At 39.8% G+C, this 21,785-nt stretch overlaps 2 protein-coding genes across 7 annotated transcripts in view; one reads left to right on the forward strand and one right to left on the reverse strand.

The window, feature by feature from the left end:
- cdk4 (cyclin-dependent kinase 4) overlaps positions 1–17,104 on the forward strand; it is a 66,560-nt gene extending 49,456 nt beyond the window's left edge. Inside the window, exons 1-5 of one of the 6 annotated variants that reach the window (XR_006309977.1) lie at positions 7,491–7,733; positions 7,945–8,150; positions 11,548–11,627; positions 14,542–14,598; positions 16,877–17,104. The gene's annotated coding sequence lies outside the window, so the exon portion shown is untranslated. Of the gene's footprint in view, positions 1–7,490; positions 7,734–7,944; positions 8,151–11,547; positions 11,628–12,592; positions 12,633–14,541; positions 14,599–16,876 lie in introns of those variants that run through there. The other 5 variants (XR_006309978.1, XR_006309976.1, XR_006309979.1 and 2 more) reach the window with 5 other exon arrangements.
- LOC122543278 (tetraspanin-31-like) lies at positions 1,064–7,388 on the reverse strand. Its single transcript, XM_043681768.1, has 3 exons — positions 7,247–7,388; positions 2,923–3,090; positions 1,064–1,282 (listed from the first exon to the last, which is right to left on the reverse strand). The coding sequence occupies exons 1-3, from the start codon at positions 7,307–7,309 to the stop codon at positions 1,079–1,081; spliced, it is 435 nt and encodes a 144-aa protein (XP_043537703.1). The 5' UTR covers positions 7,310–7,388; the 3' UTR covers positions 1,064–1,078.
- Positions 17,105–21,785: the final 4,681 nt, after the last annotated feature.

Below are 21,785 nucleotides of genomic sequence, written 5' to 3' on the forward strand. Positions count from 1 at the left end.
AAAATCACAACACCAGGTTATAGTCCAACAGGTTTATTTGGAAGCACTAGCTTTTGGAGCTGCTTCTTCATCAGATGGTCACCACAACCACCAGATGAAGGAACAGCGCTCAAAGCTAGTGCTCACACTCCTGATTTGTGCCTTGAACAGGTTGTGAGGAGGCAGGTGAACCCCCACTCAGAATCCCAGCATCTACCCTGCTGTTGTAACCATGGTATGTGTGTGGCTGGTCCAGTTTAGTTTTTTGTCAATTGTAATCCTCTGTGCAGGAGTCCCTCAAGGTAGTGAACTAAACCCAACCACATTCAGTTACTTCAATGACATTCCCTCCATCATGAGGTCAGAAGTGTGAATTTTCGACGATTGCACCATGTTCAGTGTCATTTGTGCACCTTACTAACTGAAGCAATCCATGTTCAAATGCAGTATATGATATGAACAATAGCCAGCCATGGGCTAATAAATGGCAAATAACATTTGTATCATACAAGTGCCAAGCAATGACCACATCAAACCATTGTCCCTTGATATTTAATGGCATTACCATTGCTGAATCCCCTACTATCATCATCCTGAGAGTACCACTGACCAGAAATTGAAGTAGACAATCCATATAGTGGCTACAAGAGCAGGTCAGAGACTGGGAATTCTGTGATGTGTAACTAACCTCCTACCTCTCCAAAGCTTGTCCACCATCTCCAAGGCACAAGTCAGGAGTATAATGGAATACTCCCCATTTGCCCGGATGAGTACAGCTCCAACAACATTCAAGTAGGGCTTGTGCCCTACTTTATTAGCACCTCATCCAATACATGGTGGCAGCAGAGTGTACCATTCATAAGATGTACTGCAGTAACTCACCAAGGCTCTTCTGACAGCACCTTCCAAATCCACAACCTCTACTACTGAGAAAGACAAGGTAGCAGGTGGATGGGAACACTGCCATACACCAAGTTCCCCCTTCAAGCTACACACCATCTGGACTCAGGACTATATCATTGTCAATAGGTCGAAATCCTGGTTGTTCCTAGGATTTGCAGCAGTTCAAGGCAACTCACAACCACCTTCTCCAGGGAATTTAGCGATGTGAAATAAACCCTAGTTTATGCAGTGACACTGACATCCCAATGAAAAATTGCAACAGGCTAGGCCTTTTCAAAGAGAAATCACAAAGCATTGGTAGTGATACAGCCAAGGGTACCTGTTGACTTCGATTAAGAGCCAGGCATGAACAGGAGACTCCAAACTGAATTAAAAAGACCAGGAATAAAATAACCATGTACTGGAGTGAAAGCAAAGTCAAGGAAACAAGGTGGGAAAATTAATGAAAATAAAATTTACTGTAAAAATTGAGATGACAACATGCATTTTGTGAAGGTTTCTTTCTGATATTTCCTTCAGGAGGCACTTTCCATTTATGAAGTGAACTGAATACTTGCCTGTTGTTTTCACTTTGTCGCAAAATCAAGTATACTCAGGTCAGACAGAATATAGATTAACTGCAGGGCTTGAGCACTGGAGCTTTCACTACAGTGCTCCAGCATTGTACAGGCTGTTCTGCTGGAATGTGAATTTGCTGTAATGCAATTGACGAATTGGGGACACTTTCTAAAGTGCGGACTTTTAAAATGTGTGTTTGCTGTAATGTGATATCGCCAACACTAAGTACTGTTTCTAAAGTGTGATTTTTCTATAACATGGGCTTGCACAAAAATGCAGCCATCGCATTATAGAAGAACTACCTGTACTTTAAATCCAAACTGCTGGCTCCCCTCAACAACTGCAATACCACCACTGCAATCTGTTACAGACGGAAAATAGACTTTAACATGCAGTGACATGGTGACTGAAGTGTGCCAGGGTCTGAGCTCTTCCTTTAAAAGCAATTTAATATTTATTCATGCACTTCATTAAGTAAACTGGTCCCTTAACTATATTCCCAAAGGTACAGCTTTAGCAGCAGGTTTTAATGTAAATATATTAATATCTCTCGGGAAAGAATATTGCAGCAAACAAGCACACTTGAGTAATTTGGCAGCAAGCATGAAATCATCTGAAATTGTTTCAATCAATGCAGCTCACAATACTTTCCCCATACATTGGCTTGCAAGGTGGCCACATACAATGAATATTTCACTCATTTCTTGCACCATACCACCAAAATCCGAACAAAGCTAGGGGTGGCAGCCATACCATCAGTAGTACACTCTATCCCAGGGCATCTGTTTGATACTGAGAGAGTGCCTCTGACAAGGGCTTAAGAAACAACAGTTGCTTCCCAGTTTATTCATGCAGCACATGACTCACAAAAGCTGCTCCTGTCACGCAGCTCAGGATTACTGGTGTCAGAATAATCAGCCTGATTTTCAATTTGAATACAACCATGGTTCTTTTTGACACAAAGTGTAAAGCAAGAGTCAGTGCTAATCTTTTCAGTTATCCTTTAGATATTATCTCTGCATTTTACTTTTGCCACAGAAATGTACAGAATTAAGATCCTAATCACAGCCTAGGCCCTGCCTGTAAGTGGTGAGTACAGACTAGGCATCTCCACACGAGTCAGAAGCTAGGAGAAAGTGAGGACCGCAGATGTTGGAGATCAGAGTCGAGACAGTGTGGTGCTAGAAAAGCACAGCAGGTCAGACAGCATTCGAGGAGCAGGAGAATCGACGTTTTGGGCACAAGCCCTTCATCAGGATTTCTGCATCCAGCAGGATGCTGCCAGACCTGCTGTGCTTTTCCAGCACCACACTCGTGAGTCAGAGAAGCAACAAAGATCACTTTTACTAAGCTTCTTGCAGGCAGTTCACTGTGGCAAAGACCTAGGAGTAGGACATCAATTTATCTGGCTAAAAATGGAAGAATATCTTAAGAGTCATTCCCAATTTGTTTTTAAAACCAAAAAAATCAGCAAAAGGATACAAAGAACAGCATGACTTGATGGTGATTGACTGCTCCGATAAGTCCAACAACAGCAATGAGAAGCAGAAAGACCCCCACAGCAATGACTCCACCAATGATGTTTATACTGGAAACAATGCCGTAACTTTTGCCCCATGCTGCTACTCCGATAAGTAAGAGTCCAACAAGCTGGAAGAGAAAGGGGAATAAGTGTTATGTCCAAATAACATTGCAATTCACTGTATTCTGGAATGGCACTGACATGCTTAAAAAAAAAAGGAACAAGTGTCATAAGTCCTCAAGACTTCCCAAAACATTTTACAACTATGACAAGTTTTTGCAGTGCAGTCACTGGTTAGTCATCAGGCATCCACACCACACTTTTCAACAGGGGTCACTAGACTAAGAAAGAACTCACCAAACCAAGGCAAAGGCCAGTAATGGTGGCCGAAATGGGCTCTTATGGTGCAGTCCCTACCTTTGAGCCAGGAGGCCTGGGTTCAAAACCCATCTGCTCTCGGTGCAATAACATCCCTGAACAGTTTGATTAGAAATTATCAGTAATGGTACCCTAACCACCAACCCCAATCCAGCAGAGCAGAATCAGTCAATGAATCAGATTTTCTCCAGTCTACATGATCCATGATCTGACTTGACGCACCAATAGTGGTCTCTTGTATGTTCCATCCACTTTATCATTATGTACAGTCGATTTTCAGCCAAACCTGCTTATCCCTCTTGTACCTAGTACATCTCCTTGAGATGTTGGTGTTAAAGTACAGAACTTATAGAAATGCAAACCATTGTTGTATGACTGTGCAAAAGTACGATCCTTTGCTCCAGCCTCAATGTCAATTACACGGCTAAGCATTTGAAACACCCAAGATCACCATATTGCATAAATTGACCAGGCAAAGGCTAATGCCTTGAGTTATGAAACAGCATTCAAACCTAATCAGTGTTAAGAGTTGCTTTAATGTGTTAAGAAATCTCTTAAATGTAGTTATTTATTCGTAATTAGATCTTCCATTGTTTTCCGATTTGTTTATGCAAAATTGCTCTCCACATAAAATCTATGCCTATCCTATCTATATTTGTAACCACAGTCTCAGCTACGCTAGTCACAACTTCAGTGTATCACTTACAACTGCAAACTAAAGACAAACTTCCTCAGCCTGGGTCTCCATTCACCACAACAGTTTTGTCGCTGTTGATCTGCCTGTCTTTCATTGTCTCCTGGCCTTCAGATTTAAAATTCTCATCCTAGTGCTCCCTCATTTCTGTCAACTCCTCAAGGCCTACAGCTCCCCAGCATCACACACTGTTCCTTTATTTGACTGTCATAATTACTCCCTCCTCTTTTCCATTGGTGGCTGTACCTTTAGCCATTGGGCCCCATAATCAGGAATTTCTTTCTCAAACTGCCTCTCCTCTTAAAAATACATCACTTTTACCAAGACTTTCTTCAGCCCTTCTGGAATCTCCATTCGGGTATTTTTGACAAATTACATTCCTGATGGTCTTAGGATGTTCTTTAAGCTTGGTGGGGCTATGAAAATGCAAGTAGTCATTACCATGACTCAGTTAAGTATATTTTAAGTGCGTGCTAAAAGTGTGGATGTTTGTTTCAGCTTTGATGCTATTTCAATGCAATAAGGCCACCAGAATGTTGGCATCCAGTTAGAAATTAAGGATCAGTCCAAGTCAAATGAATGAGGTCTGGGGGCATTCAAATATAGTGCCCATTATACATGTATTGCAGTGGTGATTCCATTATCAAACTGCTACAGTGTACATGTGAACATTTGTGAAGGTCAATGTAACTGTTTTGTGCCATGATAAGTCCTTTGCCTTCTTTAAGATTGCAACAGCCATGAGGATTTCCACATGGGTCCAAAACTTGTGTTTCAAAAAAAATGTACAAATCTTTGAATATAACCAAATTTCACAATTCAAAAGAATGACAAGATATACAGAACAGAAATTACTGACTTTCTTTTGTTGAGTCCTGCTAAGTCTTTTTCATGCAATTATACACCTGACTGCTTCCTCTTCACAGCAAGCAATCAGTTCCATTCTTTTACAGCTACCTCTTTGGAGAGGATGCAATCACAGACATAAGTTAAGTCAAAATGCTCAAGGTGACATTATACACCAAATGGCACCTCTTGAATCTTTCATTTAACAATGGAAATTTGAATAACCACCAGAGCTTATCCACAGCTGCAGAACTTTTGATTTTGAAATAATAACACATTGATCTTTTAATATAACTATTCACAACTCCAAACAGAAAGGAAGGGTATTTCCCTTACCAGGTCTTTCAACTTTCCAAGGGAAAAGCTGTGATATAACAAAACATCCATTAACATTATAGCAAAAATTTGAAGCAATGTTTGACCTAACCATGAATTGGTAGAGTGAGAGTACAATAATGGGTATAGGATTATCTGAACCAGAGTGCATCACAAGGCAATCATAGCATTGAAACTACATGTAAGAATAGAGCTCAGTTTACCAATTATTCTGACTGGTGTTAAACAAACTGTATAATGCCACACTCCAATCACCAGTCGGAAAGCTTAGTTCAACTTTGTTCATATTTTGCCGAACTATTAATGGTGCTATTAATAGTTACTGTTGATAAGCTATTTGATCACAGTATACATTATAGTTAAGACTGGCTACTTGGTGTCCACTTCTGACCTTTCAACAGGGGTCAAATAATAGCAATCAGCAAGTCCATTTTCCCTAACCCATGGGTACTAAGGCCAATTGCAGCATGCCTACCACTGCCTCAATTGAGCTGAGCCAACTCAGCACAGAGCAGGGACAGAACTGACAGCCTCACCTCAGTTAATTCCACACAAACTTGCTGAGCTGTCAAAACATGCCAGTTTCACAGTCTTCTTTAGGACAGTCCCTGGTCTTTGAACTATACAGGCTGTCAGCAGATAAAATATCAAACTACCTCATCAGGTTGAATCAAAGTTGTAAATCAAATGGATACAAAATCTACATTCTCCATAAACTGTATATACCCAATGCATCAATTTAGGGCAGCACGGTGGCTAGCACTGCTGCCTCACAGCACCAGAGACCCAGGTTCAATTCCTGCCTCAGGTGACTGTGTGTGGAGTTTGCACGTTCTCCCCGTGTCTTTGTGGGTTTCCTCTGGGTGCTCTGGTTTCCTTCCACAATCCAAAAAACGTGCAGGTTAGGTGATTGGACCATGCTAAATTGCCCGTAGTGTTAGGTAAATGGGTCTGGGTGGGTTGTGCTTCGGCAGGTTGGTGTGGACTTGTTGAGCCGAAGGGCCTGTTTTCACACTGTAAGCAATCTAATCAATCTAAGAAATATTACAACATAGAAGCACTAACCCATATGTTAGAAATTCCACCTTCTTTGTCGGTGCAACATCGAGGGCCAAAGGGCCTGTTCTGCACTGTAAAGTTTTATGTTCTAATTCAAATTGATTAAGCTACAACATTTATTGACTCCTTCACTACAACAATTACTACATTTTAAAAGTGCTTCATCAGCAGTAGTGTGCTCAGGCTGAGAAATACATGACATATGCATAAGGCATTAGAAAGAGAGGCTGTACACCAAGATCAGATCATATGCATTCTAGGATATTTAGGGAACAGTGAAAATTGCAAAGGTACTGGCTATGTCATCCAATTTTCCTTAGTTACTGCACTGATGCCAAATAAATGGAGAATTGTAAATGTTCAAAATAACATTCAGAAATAAATCCAGCAAAGATTTTTTATCCTCAGCACTGGGAAAACGTTTAGAAATAATAATCCAGGACACAATTAACATCCAATTAGACAAATGTGGATTAATCAATAAAAGGTTATACAGATGTGATCAGAGAAATTATTTCCATTGTTCTCTGGTTCTTGACCACCAACTGAAGGTGAAGACAAAGGAACCATAATTGACTAAAGGAAAAACAATTTACAGAGCTAGTGGTTAGAATTTGGAATTTACTACAAGCGTATGACAGAAGCAGTTCAATCGTAACTTTCAAAATGCAGCTGGATTATTTGAGTATATTTTTAAAAAAAAGGCTGCGAGAAAAAGGTGAAGGAGTGGAAACGATTTGCTTGCCGAAAACCAGCAACCAAGATTAGCCAAACGGCCTCTCGCGCCGTAAACGTTCTCGGATCCGGTATTTCTTGTTGCTACATGTCACAGTTGGTGGAGGATGTTGTTGCGCATGCTCTGGATCCTTAGTCGGGATTGTTTGGTCCAAATGCTATCTCAGAAGCTTAAAGATCACACAAACTTCCAGCGACACAACGCGACCCCCTCCCCTCGTACCCGCTCCACTTACTATGTACACGACATTTAAAGCAATTAGCGCATTCTTGGAACAGGTGAAACCACCGCAAACCATTCTCACTGCCGCCTGTATATCTGCTAACTGCTTCTTTCTCTCAGCCACTTGCTAATATCTCTTAGGCCCCGATGCCACCGTCATTCGCGACGCAGTTTGAGTCCCACCTCTCGCAAATCATTGGTACTCGCTATAGTCCCGTGACAGTCACTCTAATGTTTCATTTGATTACTTGCCTGTCAGTCATCCGGACTACTAAAAACTACGCGTTTGTCTAACCTTTCGTAATGCTCGTTTACTGATTGGACAATTTCCATTGATGACAAAGTGGTCCCTGAAGGGACGTGTCGGAATCCCGCTTACGTATTGGTTGTCTTGACTGTCAATCACGTTGCTGTTAGAGGGAAAGGTCCTGTTATCATGGACTCGCCATTTAATAAATGGTCTCGCTGAGATGACAAAAAAGTTATTTCTTAACGGGAAGGTTAAAGGGTTTAATTAAGTGAAACGACTCTTTTATAATAATAGAGTTGATATCAAACATTAAGTTTTCTTTACAACTATTGCCTGACCAGTTGTATGCATTTCATCATAGAGTAAACGCTACGCTTTCTTAACCTCACGCAAACATCTCAACGAGCGCGAGTTTACCAGGAAAAGAGCTTAAGTTAACATTTGTACTTTTTTTCTCTCAGCGAAGGAGACCGAATGAAAACTGAAGCGTGACTAAATGGAGCTCTTTTAAGGTTATGGAAGTTTTTGATAAGATACGTTTTGAGAAGATGTTTCTACTTACTGAGGAAGATCAGAGCTGGGAAGATAAATATAAGATTGTTACCAATAAATCCAATAGCAGCTTCTTTACCCAGAGAACGATGAGAATATAGGACTCGATGTTAAGGTAAATATGATGTGGAGGAGCCGCTGTTGGACTGGGGTAGACGAAGTTAAGAATCACACAACACCAAGTTATAGTCCCAACAGGTTTATTCGGAAGCACTCATAAAACACAGAATTTATACCAAAAGATTACAGTGTCATGCAACTAAAATTATATATTAAACAAACCTAGATTGTGGATGTAAATTTGCTCACTGAGCTGGAAGGTTCATTTTCAGATGTTTCGTCACCATACTAGGTAACATCATCAGTAAGCCTCACTGGAAGCTCATGATGTTACCAAGTATGGTGACAAAATGTCTGAAAACTAACCTCAACCTGAGCTACAAATCTTCTCAAAACTCGCTAAAACCTAGATTGTTGTTAAGTCTTTCATCTTTTAGAATAGGTTGCAGGTTTTGGATCATTAGTATGAAAATCCCAGAACTTCTTTTAAGTCACATTCTCCTGGATGTATGTTTGCTCACTGAGTTGGAAGGTTCATTTTCAGATGTTTCATCCAGGTACTAGGTAACATTTTTAGTGAGCCTCTGGATGAAGCCTTACATTCTTCAGATAACTTAAGGTTTTATAAAAAAAGTGACATCTCAGCTCAGACAATGCATTAAAGGTGTGAGGTTAGAGTCTGTCTGTATCCCAATCTTGAGTCAGACTGATTCTATTTCTAAAGTGGAATTTACAAAATATTACATAGATTGACTGCCTGCAGATTTTGAACTTTTTGAGCAAAATGAAATGTATCTGCAAATATATGGGGTGGCACAGTGGCTCAGTGGTTAGCACTGCTGCCTCACAGCACCAGGGTCCCAGGTTTGATTCTAGCCTTGGGTGACTGTCTGTGTGGAGTTTGCACATTGTCCCTGGGTCTGCGTGGGTTTCCTCTGGGTGCTGCGGTTTCCTCCCACAGTCCAAAGGTGCGCAGGTCAGGTGAATCGGCCATTCTGAATTGCCCATAATGTGTGCATTAGTCAGAGGGAAATGGGTCTGGGTGGGTTCCTCTTCGGAGGGTTGGTGTGGACTTGTTGGGCCAAAGGGCCTGTTTCCACACTGTAGGGAATCTAATCTAAATATAATCTTGCAAATACACATTCACCCTCTGGACTTGTATGTGTGTGCGCGTGAGTGCACATGAGAGATTGTGTGTTTGTGTGTGTGTGTATATGAGAGAGAGAGAGAGCACGTCTGTGTGTAAGTATGAGAGAGTGTATAGTGTAGTGGGGTCACCTGTAGTGTGACATGAACCCAAGGTACCAGTTGCGGCCATCCTCATGGGTACCGAACATGGCTATCAGCCTTTGCTTGGCCACTTTGCGTTGTTGCCTATCCCGAAGTCTGCCTTGGAGATTGGTCACCCGAAGATCTGAGGCCAAAATAGAACCAATCTGACTCGAGATTGGGATACAGACAGACTCTAACCTCACACATTTAATATATCGTCTGAGCTGAGATGTCACCTTTTTGTTAAACTTTGTTTATCTCGAGAATGTGAGTTAAAAGAAGTTCTGGGATTTACATATTAATGAACTAAAACCTGCAACCCAATCTTAAAAATGAAAGACTTAATAGCGATCTAGGTTTTTTCATAATATCATTTCAGTTGCATGACACTGTAATCTTTTGCTATAAATTCTGTCTTACGGACCTGCTCCACAACTACCTGATGAAGGAGCAGCGCACTGAGAGCTAGTGCTTCCAAATAAACCTGTTGGACTATAGCCTGGTGTTGTGTGATTTTTAACAAGATAAATATTGTTGATGCAGTGAAAACAGGGAGGGAAAGTTGGATAAACACATGGAGAAAGAAAAAGATGTTGACAGGATGAGGGTCAGGTAGGATTGGGAGGTGGCTGATGTGGGACATAAACCAATTTGGCAGAACAGCCTATTTCTTTGCTATTAATTTTCTGTAACTTTAAAGCTTCCCAGATATAGAATTAGCTTTATTGTCAAACATACTCATGAGTACAGTGTTAAGTTGACATGTCGCCACTTGTGGCACTATCTTAGGTACATATTCTAAAGTACAATTTCTTAGGGGAAGAAAAATAATAAAGAAATAAAATGCCCAGCAATAAATTAGAAAAATAGAGAAATAACAGTAATTCCAACCCATAACCCACGGGGCTTCACCTTGTGGCCGGGAGTCAGGGTTCACGCTGAGGCTGGGAGTCGGTACTGGCTTCCGCCCCAGACAATGCTGCCCAAGGATGGGAGGTAAAAAATAATTCAAAAAGAGAGAGGAAAAAAAGAAAAGAAACAGACACACTCTGGCTCTGAAGTCCTACTCTGCTGCCATTCTTGTAGAAGAATCATCTGAATTACTGTACATCAAACAGAGTTAAAACTGTGTCCTGCACATGTGAATTGGGAGCAAGAATAAATTATTTTGTTCCTCAAGCCTGTACCACCATTCAATAGGATCATTGTTGATCTGATTTATGGCCATAGCTTCACATTCCCAGCTACCTAAATAACCTTTGACTTCCTTGTTAATCAATAACCTACAGTATATACTTATATTATGTGCTGTTTCAGAAATAGTTTACGCCTGAGGCACATTCCTAGAAAAGGATTGCTTGTAAATGAGCAAATCCTGGGCCTAATAGCTCTCAACTATTGAATTGCTCTCCTAATAGTTGATAATTCCAGCAAAAATATTAAGCAATATTAATGAAAAACCGAATTAGCTATTTTCCATTTCTACACCTGTAAAGAACATGCAAATAAACAGTTTTGAATGTTTCATATGTTATGCAAAAAGGCCTGGTTCATTGTGGCTTAAAATGGCATTTGTTTTTTTTTTAATGCTTTGCATTATGGGATTTTTAAAGCTCTGTATTTCGGAAAGCATTTCCTGTAATTCCATTTATTGGATATTTTCTATTTTAACTATTTTCTGGTAATCTTGATCCTAATTTGATCTTTAATTAAAGATCCATAGAATACTTACTTTCACAAATGCTAACTGGCCTGATTGTAAAGTACCTGCAGTACTTGACAGTGCAATAGGTGATGATGTGCAAGTATTTGTCACTTTATATGACACATATTTTACAGTCTGTTGCCCTAAGGGTACATGGAGTTCCCACAGCTGACGCCAAAGTCCTTCTGATTCTTTTTCAGCTTTTTAAAATTGTTACAAGATATTTCTAGTGTCCAAAATCATAAAATTAAACCAAAACATACAGGCTTCTCAAAAACCTGTTTAAATTTACCCAGTCCTTTTGGTATTTTTATGCCTTCCTTAAAGATTTTACTTGAAGGTCTCAGCTTCTCCCAAAGACCTGTGCTTGGATTTGATAATTTGAACTTAAACTGTGATACTAATCTGAACTTGGATTGTGCGTTCTGAGCATCTTTTAAATGATTCGTTATTTGTGTTCTTTATTCTTCTTCAGCTTCTTACACTTTCTGCATAGTTTTCATGATGGTGAATGATAAGAGGAAACATATTACCAACCTTACTGAACACACTGAGGTAAAATTTGAGATTTCTTTGCTGTGAGATAAAGAAAGAGCCAACTGTGTTTTAATTATACTTTTTTTATAAACCATTTTACAAACTTATGAACCATATTTAACTGAGGGTGTTACAGAGGGAGACTGGATTGAAAGAAAGCGAGTAAGAGGCTTAGGTCAGAGCATGGGAGAGTTTAATTCCTCCAAATTGATTTTTTTAAAAGAAAAAGACCAGTTCAATATGGAAAACATGTGAAAGCAAAAGGAAACAGCAAGAGATTGGAAGGGAGATGTGATAATAGTTGAATGTGAGGAGGCTATCAGCAAACCACCTCGAAGGAAATGTGTGAGAGTGGATGGAGACTTGAGAGAAAACCAGCTGCAATAGCTTAAAGGAGAGTGGCAGATACAGGGGTTGTGTGTAGTTCAAAGGGAAAGAGGTACATGTTGAGGGAACAGGTGGTAGCAAGAGTCTTAAGTAATGGGAGTCATAGAGTCATAGAGATGTACAGCATGGAAACACATCCTTCAGTCCAACTTGTCCATGCCGACCAGATATCCTAAATTAATCTAGTCCCATTTGCCAGCATTTAGCCCCTATCCCTCTAAACCTTTCCAATTCATATACCTATCCAGATGCCTTTTAAATGATGTAATTGTACAAGGCTTCGTGTGGCAGTTCAATCCATACATGCACCACCCTCTGCGTGAAAGAATTGCCCCATCGGTCCCTTTTAACTCTTTCCCCTCACACCTTAAACCTATGTCCTCAAGTTTTGGACTCCCTTACCCTGCGGATAAGACCTTGACTGTTCACCCTATCCATGCCCCTAATGATTTTATAAACCTCTATTAGGTCACCCCCTAGCCTCTCATACTCCAGGGAAAATAGCTCCAGCTTATTCAGGCTATAGCTCAAACCCTTCAACCCAGGCAATATTTTTTTCTGAAATCTTCTCAAGTTTAACAAACTCTTTCCTATAGCAGGGAGACCAGAATTGAATGCAGTTTTCCAAAAGTGGCCTCACCAATGTCCTTTACAGCTGCAACATGATCTCCTAACTCCTATATTCACGGAGCTGACAAAAAAAAAGGCAAGTGTATCAAACGCCGCCTGTCTACCTGTGATTCCACTTTCAAGGAACTATGAACCTGCAGTCTGCACTCTCCTTGTTCAGCAACACACCCCGGAACCTTACCATTAAGTGTATAAGTCCTGCCCTGATATGCCCTACCAGAATGTAGCACCTTGATTGGGATCTGGATTAAACTCCATCTGCCACCTCTCTGGTCATCAGTCCATCTGATCAAGGTACTCTGAGGTAACCTTCTTCACTGTCCACTACACCACAAATTTCGGTGTCATCCGCAACTTTACTAACCAAACCTCCTATATTCACATCCAAATCATTTATATAAATGACAAAAAGCAGTGGACCCAGCACTGAACCCTGTAACACAACGCTGGTCATGGAACTCCAGTCCAAAAAGTAGCTCTCCACTCACTGTTTCCTATGTTCAAGCCAATTTTGTATCCAAATGGATAGTTCTCCCTGTATTCCATGTAATCTAACCTTGTTAACCAGTCTACTACGCAGAGATTGTTGGACACCTTGCAGAAATCTATATAGACTGTGTCCACGGCTCTGCATTAAGCCGCTTTGTCACTTCTTCAAAAAACTCAATCAATTTAGTGAGGCACAATTTCCCATGCACAAAGCCATATTGACTATCCCATTCAATCCTTGCATTTTCAAATGCATGTAAATTGTGTCCCTCAGAATCTCCTTCAACAACTTGCCTGAATCACTGATGTCAGGCTCACTGGTCTACAGTTCCATGGCTTTTCCTTACCACCTTTCTTCAATAATGGCACCACGTTAGCCAACCTCCAGTCTTCCAGCACCTTACCCTTGGCTATTGATGATACAAATATCTCAGCAAGGGGCCTAGCAATCACTTTGCTGGCTTGCCACAAAGTTGTGGGTATACCTGATCCGATCCCAGGGATTTATCCATCTTTATCTGTTTTAAGACATCCACTTTTCAAGATATCAGTATTTATTTCCCCAGGTTTGTGAATTGAAGATAAAAGGATAAAGATGCAATGGGCTGAGGCGGATATGAGTGTTATGGGGAAAGGGAGTTAGGGCCACCTCAGATTAAGCTATTGGACAGGGAGTGGGAATTGCCAGATGAACTAATGGTAGGAATCTCACTACCTGAACATTCTGATATTCTCTGCCATAATCTTGTCCAATTTTGGGTGGGATTCTGGAGCAAAATTCCTTTTTTTGCTGCTGTGTTTGCATGGATTCACTTTCTGTACAAACATTGTTCCTGTTGTATTTTGTAATTTTTAAAAATCAATTTCTTCTCTTTATTAATTCTTATTAATATGTGTAAACCGGTCACACTCATTTCTGTCCAACCTGTAGGTTTCCCAAATTGCTATAATTTTATTAAATTTAATTACCAGTAATTATAATGCAAAATTCTGGTAGAATATCTGCCTTGAAATGGGGTTTGAATTCCATCTCTGCACCGACCGGTCCAGTTATGACTGGCCTTATAACCCCATTTTACCTGAAGACTACAGTTGACTCCCCATGTGCATTGCCACAACTTGTCACCTAGCAGACAAATTAAACAAAATGTTTCTTACGATCTGAATTTGCCAGAGCTGATATGATCAATAGACTTTGACCATGTGGCAGTCAGTGAGTACATGAAGCACACAAAAGGATCTTGCATCTGCACAAGCTGTCAGCACGTTTGGGTCTGGATATATTAATGTGAATATTATTTCACCGATTTAGGGTGATGTTTGTTTTTGTGAAAATGAAATTTAAATTAAATGCAAGGCAAATGCTTTTTTTAGCCTTGTTCTTAAAATTATAATTATCAGCACTTCTATTGTTTTGTTGTTGCAGGAATTCAATAGTTCAGCCAGCAATATGTTCCACCAAGAGCTAGAAACTGCAAATGATGTAAGTCCGAAATAAAAATGTTTACTCATAACTTTTTGTCAGTGGTATCCTCTTCTTGAAATCGTTTTAGGAATGCTCTGGTCACCACATCAGCTGGAACCAAAAAGAAATATTTATAACTCCAAATTATTAATTGTCTATAACTACTCTTTCAAGGTTTGATATTATTTTGGCCTCCTTTCCTGTGTGGTTGATGATCTATGATAGGGAAGCCAGATTGTCAATTATCACCTCTTATGTCATTATTTATATTGAATGATAAGTTCCACTTCCCCATACCCCATTCACCAAAACAAATATATTAACAGAGTTATACTTTGAGTTGATGGTTAATCTGTTGTTTAAAGCTGTGTTTAAATTAATGACTTGCTCATGTAACTGAGAAACTACTAATAACTACGAGAACCCTTATACAATGAACATGTAATCTCTCCAAGATAGGTTTTGAACCCAAACCATGCTTTGCCTCTGGCAAGTGATAGGACCCTCCAATAATTAGACTTTTTTTTAAAAGATGATAAATTATAAATGTATCATTCTTCCTGCAGCCCTTTAGTTTCTGTTTTTACTACCAAATTAAAATATAGCTAGTTCTGCCAACAGTCAGATTTTTATCTAAAAACAGCTGTCTCCAGGAGGTCTGCTTGGAAAGGTAGTGTTGGAAATCTTAACTACTCTCAGAAAGATCCGTTTGCCTTTAAATTAAACTCCTTAAAATAGATAATGGCTACATAGTTGACAATGAATAAGAGCAGAAAACCCCTGCTATTGACTAAGCTGTTTACTTACCCAAAACATACCATCTATATACTAGAGTAACAGTTGATCTCAGAATTTCATTCTTCTTATACCTCATGTATCAGGCTACCCCCAGCTTTTATCCAAAACTTTAAACTCTTTACTTACTGGTAAAGTTACCCTCACTCTAGTGTAAACCTACTTGATATAATCAGAAAATAGCACACCTCTGAAGGGCTAATAATAAATGTGCAAACAGAGATAAGCCTGATATGTGGTCGCAGTTGGAAGACAAAGTTGCCAACTACAGTGTATGCCAATAAAAATCACCAGAACAGGCTTTCAGTTTCTCGAGGATCTATCCAAATCTTCATTCTAAAAGAACAAGGAAAATTAGATATTCCAAGTTTCAAAGTCAGCTTAGATGCCAGATTTTTAAAGGCAAGCAGGATTGTAATGAGACAAAAGACCAAGATTTTGCAGCTTGTCCCAGCAGAAGTCGATGACAGACTAAAGAATTTCCGTGGTATATAATCAAACATTGACAAAAAAATTGATACGGATTGGCCTATATTGGGAACGTGGATAAGATCCCATGAATTTTGACATGCTGACCAGTCAAATGGTGAGCCAAATCGGAGAGGAAACAGTGAAGACAACTGACTGTAAAAGAGTAGATTCACCATTGTACTGTTGTGTATGTCTGACAGCATAAAACTTGAGCAACTGTGATATTCAAGAGAAAATCCTTCCCAAAATACTAATTCCCAAAAGAAATAGTTGGCTAATGTTCATAAACAATGAATGGACGGAGGTGGTTTAAAATATGGTTGAGGAAAATTTGGTGGTTCCTTCCAAGAAGATTACGGAAAGAAATCAAGTCTTCTCATATGCGACATGTTCAGATCACACTTTATCAATGATGTTTTTGCTGACGTTAGATTTCAAAGGAATAATTTTGCAGTAATTCCTGAGTAGTCTAACCAATCTTATTCAAACATTGGATGTCTTTCTAAACAGGCCCTTTCAGGATGGCATGAGAAAAATATTAAATCACTTGATCAAAGGCAATAAGACATTTATTAAGGGTAGCATGTGGGCTCCAACGTTAGCGATGCTGTGTGAATGGGTTGTAGAGGCCCAAGATGAAAACAGAATGGAGATTGTTGTTAAACCATTCAAGAAATGTGGGATATCAAATGCAATCTCGCTCAGAAATGATAATTTATGGAATGATATGGCTGATGACTATGTGATTGCTAATAGTGATGATGATCCATATCACTGACATTGAAGAAGCCGATTGAGATGAGTTATTTGGTTCTGAAGTCAAGGTGAAAGGTGATTACATGATCAGAGAATGCCCTGGTGCTTAGTATTTCTATGTATTATGAAAAAACCATTTGAACTTTTGTAAATATGTATGTTAAATCTTTTGGTTTCGATGAAATTTAATTTAGTGTACAGAAATGAATGTCACACTCTATGAAGATATTTCATAAATAAAAATATCAATAATACCTTTTGGCTTCTTTTGCAGTACTTTCAGGATTGTTGGTTACAGTCTCCAACCTGGCAACTCTGCAATAGTAAGGTGATGGGAGAGGGTGGATTTCAACCTCTCCAAAATGTTACTTGTTTAAGTCAACTTCGTACTTTATAAACTAAAAATGTAGTCTTACAAACTTACATGAGTATATATTATCCTTGCAATGGTATTGTACAAATAACAGAATAAAAATGGGAGATTAATAATAATATTAATAAATAAAGATTAAAATTGTAAGTCAACCAAATATTATTTCAGTTTTGAAAATGCGGTTTTGAAATGCTTCATCTTCATATGAGAACCTGGAGCATATTAATGCATTTAATCTTGTAGTTTTGATGGTCAGTCCCAGGTATCTCGTCTATCTCTCCTGTGCTTTTGAACACAAGATTTTCTTTCTCTTTCACTTCAACTGAAAGATTTGACCAATGGCTTCAGTGTGTTTTTAGATGATGTTCTCTTGAGGTTCTTCAAAATAATGGGAACAAAGACAAATTGCTGGAATATCACTGCATGGAGACTATATCACCTAATAGTGGTTTTTGTTGATTACTGACAAAATTGCCCAGTAGATGTAGCTCTTTGTAAAGGAATCAGTTTGTCACTTATCTTCGTTACTATTAACCAAGGAAAATATTTAGTTGCCTCACTTTAAAAAGGTAAATCTCATATTAAATGCTTAGCACAAATTACTTTGGCCTGGTACTTAATGTCAAGTGCTACGTAAACTGCTGCGGTTAGGTTGAGGTAGAGGTTTGTAGTTTCTACTTAGAATCAGAAAACCAGTCATTTACTTTCAAGTTACAGTGTAGAACTGTCCAAGCTACAAACTAGTCTTCCCTCATGATCAATACAGATACGCCAGGAAAACGTATGAAGAAAATGTAAAGCTGGTCTCCTTCCTATCGGAAAGATGTTGTGAAACTGGAAAGGGTTCAGAAAAGATTTACAAGGATGTTGCCAGGATTGGAGGATTTGAGCTATAAGGAGAGGCTGAACAGGCTGTTGCTGTTTTCCCTGCAGCGTCGGAGGCTGAGGGGTGACCTTTATAGAGGTTTACAAAATTATGAGGGGCATGGATAGGGTAAATAGGCAAAGTCTTTTCCCTGGGGTCAGAGAGTCCAGAACTAGAGGGCATAGTTTTAGGGCGAGAAGGGAAAGATATAAAAGAGACCTAAGGGGCAACTTTTTCATGCAGAGCGTGGTACGTGTATGGAATGAGCTGCCAGAGGAAGTGGTGGAGGCTGGTACAACTGCAACATTGAAGAGGCTTTTGGATGGGTATATGAATAGGAAGGGTTTGGAGGAATATGGGCCAGGTGCTGGCAGGTGGGACTAGATTGGGTTGGGATATCTGGTCGGCATGGACGGGTTGGACCGAAGGGTCTGTTTCCATGCTGTACATCTCTATGACTCTCCTTGTGTCTGTTACCTGAGGTGAGTGCTACTTTATCTTAAGAAACCAAGTAGATAGAGCAAAGCTGTGAAGCCAAAGTGGCTCTAAAGAAGAAATTGTAACTCCAAATGTTTCACCTACAATGAATTACTTTGAAAAGCAAACAAGTTTTTTTTCTGGCATTCTGTATGCAGCAAGCTCCCACAAACAAGATTCTTCTGTGTCTCCATCAACTTGGCAAGAGCCCTGTTGATCTTCATGTAAGTGGCAAATATTTGATCTCTGAAGACATAATTTTGAGAGGAGAACAGAATGCTGAACTGAAATATAAAATGAATTTGTATCAAACCAGTGAAGCCCCATTAAGTCTGCAAATAGTAACTCAAAGCTACTCATTTCAACCAATTTGCGCTATGATGGTCTCAAGAAATAAATTTCACATTTCACAACCACAGGATGTGCCGGAATGCTTTGCACCTGATGTCATACTTGTTGGACTGTTGCATTCCAGGTAAAGACTAATAAATGAGATCCATTTCTAATGTAATTACACAATTAGAAATACACACCATGTTGCTGACTATATAAGTTCTTGAACAAAGATTAAGTTGATCCAGAAGGGATTTTCACCCTCATCCTCAGGAAATATTTCTTACAATCTTAATAATATACTGGATTTTTGCAGCAAACCATATACTTTACAGATATATGTGATGTCTATATGTGAGTGAGGTGATTATTTAAATTCTTTTCTAAATGCTACAGAATTCTCTAATTCTCAGACTTCTGCAAAGCCATCTTTTGAGAAACAGCTTAAAAACTCAGATTTACAGTCTGAGTATGCTGACTTTCTCTTTGTGAAACATCAAAGACTACTTTTGCTTTTATCAGTTTGTTGAAGGTGTTCTACTCGAAAAGGCCAATGTACTGTACTGCCTTGTTTCTGTTTTACCTTTCTGACCCTTTGGTTTAATATTGGGCCTCTAGTCTAATGCAAACTTTCAGGTATTTCAGAGTTCTACTTTAATTTCACAACTTCTGCAATTTAAAGATAAACATTGATTTTTAAAGTCCAAAATCATTAGCAGCTTGACTACAATTTTTATGATGCCTCCATTAACATTCAGCCTTGCCCTGGTTATCTGTTTGCTCAAATTGGACAGGAAGCATAATTTTCTCAAGGCCAGGTTTTGAAACATCGGTGTTCAATTGTATTAACTGGAACCAATGTATCAATTTTCTCCACCCCTAAACACTTGAATGTGACACATCAATGCAAAAATGCCATATTATTGGTAGACCAGTGAAAGTAAGCTGTGGAACCTCTCTCACAAAAATAAATGGTGGCAAAGGGAGACCTACATAGAACATTACAGCGCAGTACAGGCCTTTCCGCCCTCGATGTTGCGCCAACCTGTGAAATTAATCTGATGCCCATCTAACCTACACCATTCCATTATTATTCATATGTATGTCCAATGCCCATTTAAATGCCCTTCACATCGGTGAGTTTACTACTGTTGCAGACAGGCCGTTTCACACCTCTACTACTCTCTGAGTAAAGAAACTACCCCTGATATCAGTACCCTCTGATTATCTTATACGTCTCAATTAAGTCACCTCTCAACCTTCTTCTCTCCAACGAAAACAACTTCAGTTCCCTCAGCCTTTCCTTGTAAGACCTTTCTTCCATAGCAGGCAATATCCTACTAAATCTCCTCTGAACCCTTTCCAAAGCTTCCACATCCTTCCTATAATGTGGTGATTAGAACTGTACTCAATATTCCAGGTGCGGCCTTACCCGTGTCTTGTACAGCTGAAGCATGACCTTGTGGCTCTGAAACCCAATCCCCCTACCAATAAACGCCAACACACCATATGCCTTCTTAACAACCCTATCAATCTGGTGGCAACTTTTAGGGATTTATGCACCTGGACACCAAGATCCTCCCCCCACCCCCGACTAGCAGTTTCCTCATTTCCCCTTCCCCTCTTCCAGCACCACTAATCCAGAATCTGGTTTCCAGCATCTGCAGTCATTGTTTTTACCAAAATCTGTCTGTTCATTTACACTGCCAAGAATTTTACCATTAGCCCAGTACTCTGCATTGCTGTTGCTTTTTCTGAAGTGAACTACCTCACACTTTTCCACATTAAACTTCCTAAGAGGGAAACCAGAGAATGCATATTCTGCTTGGAAAAGACAGACGAAGTTTACTACTGGGTGGAGAATGCTCCTTCAGGACCTTCCCACAGCATTCTTGAGAATGTGACACTGATAGTCATTGATGGTATGCTGTTGCCCTCTAGTGTTCTCTATTGGAGAAGATTGTGGGGATTTGGGACTTCCTTGCTGTTAAAATTGAGGCTTACCATCTCTCAGACACACTTTCCAAGGAACTGCAACATTCTTTTCTATTTCTGTTCCTTTTATTTATTCTTTCTATAATAATCCCCAAATTTAAAAATAACTATTTTTAGTATCACCCAAATTATTGCTTCCCCCCACCACCACCATTGACTTCTCTCATACTTCTCAAACTGAGTAACACCCTGCAATTTGTGCCACGAACCTTCATCCAAGTTTCTGAACAAAATTAGAAAATTAGAAAATACTGTCATCCTGTCTAACTAGAATCTTTCAGTCTGTTTGCGTGACCCAGCATATCCCTCATTCAATTATTACCATCAAGCCAGGGGATCAACTCTGGTTTAGTGGAGAGTGCCGGAGTGCATGTCAGGAGCAGCACCAGGGATACCTAAAAGTAAGGTGTCAACCTGGTGAGGTTACCAAACAGGACTACTTGCATGTCAAACAGAATAAGCAGCAAGTAAGAGACAGAGCTAAGCGATCCCACAACCAGTGGATCAGACCTAAGGTCTGCAATCCTGCCACATCTAGTTGTGAATATTAATGAACAATTAAACAACTCAATGGAGAAGGAGACTCCACAAATATCCCCAATCTCAACAATGGAAGAGCAGAGTACGTCTGTGCAGACAAGACTAAAACATTTGCAGTATCCTTCAGCCAGAAGTGCCAAGTGGATGATCCATCTTGGCCTGCTGCAGTGATCCCCAGCATTACAGATACCAGTCTTCAGCCAATTTGATTCACTTCATGTGATATCAAGAAATGGAGGTACGTGATATTGCAAACATTATGGGCCCTGATAACATTCTGGCAATAGTACTGATGCCTTGTGCTTCAGAACTTGCTGCACACCTAGCCAAACTATTCTAGTTGAGCTATAACACCGGCATCTACCTGACAATGGGGAAAATTGCCAGGTATGTCCTGTGCACAAAAAGCAGGCCAAATCCAACCCAGCCAGCTACCACCCCATCAGTCTACTTTCGATCATCAGTAAAGTGATGGATGGTATCATCAAGAGTGCTACCAAGCAGCACCTGCTCAGCAATAAGCTGCTTAGTGACGCCCAGTTTGGGTTCTACCAAGGCCACTCAGCTCCTGACCTCATTACAGCCTTGGTTCAAGTGTGG

Source organism: Chiloscyllium plagiosum, chromosome 43 (assembly GCF_004010195.1).
Source record: "Chiloscyllium plagiosum isolate BGI_BamShark_2017 chromosome 43, ASM401019v2, whole genome shotgun sequence".
NCBI lineage: Eukaryota > Metazoa > Chordata > Chondrichthyes > Orectolobiformes > Hemiscylliidae > Chiloscyllium > Chiloscyllium plagiosum.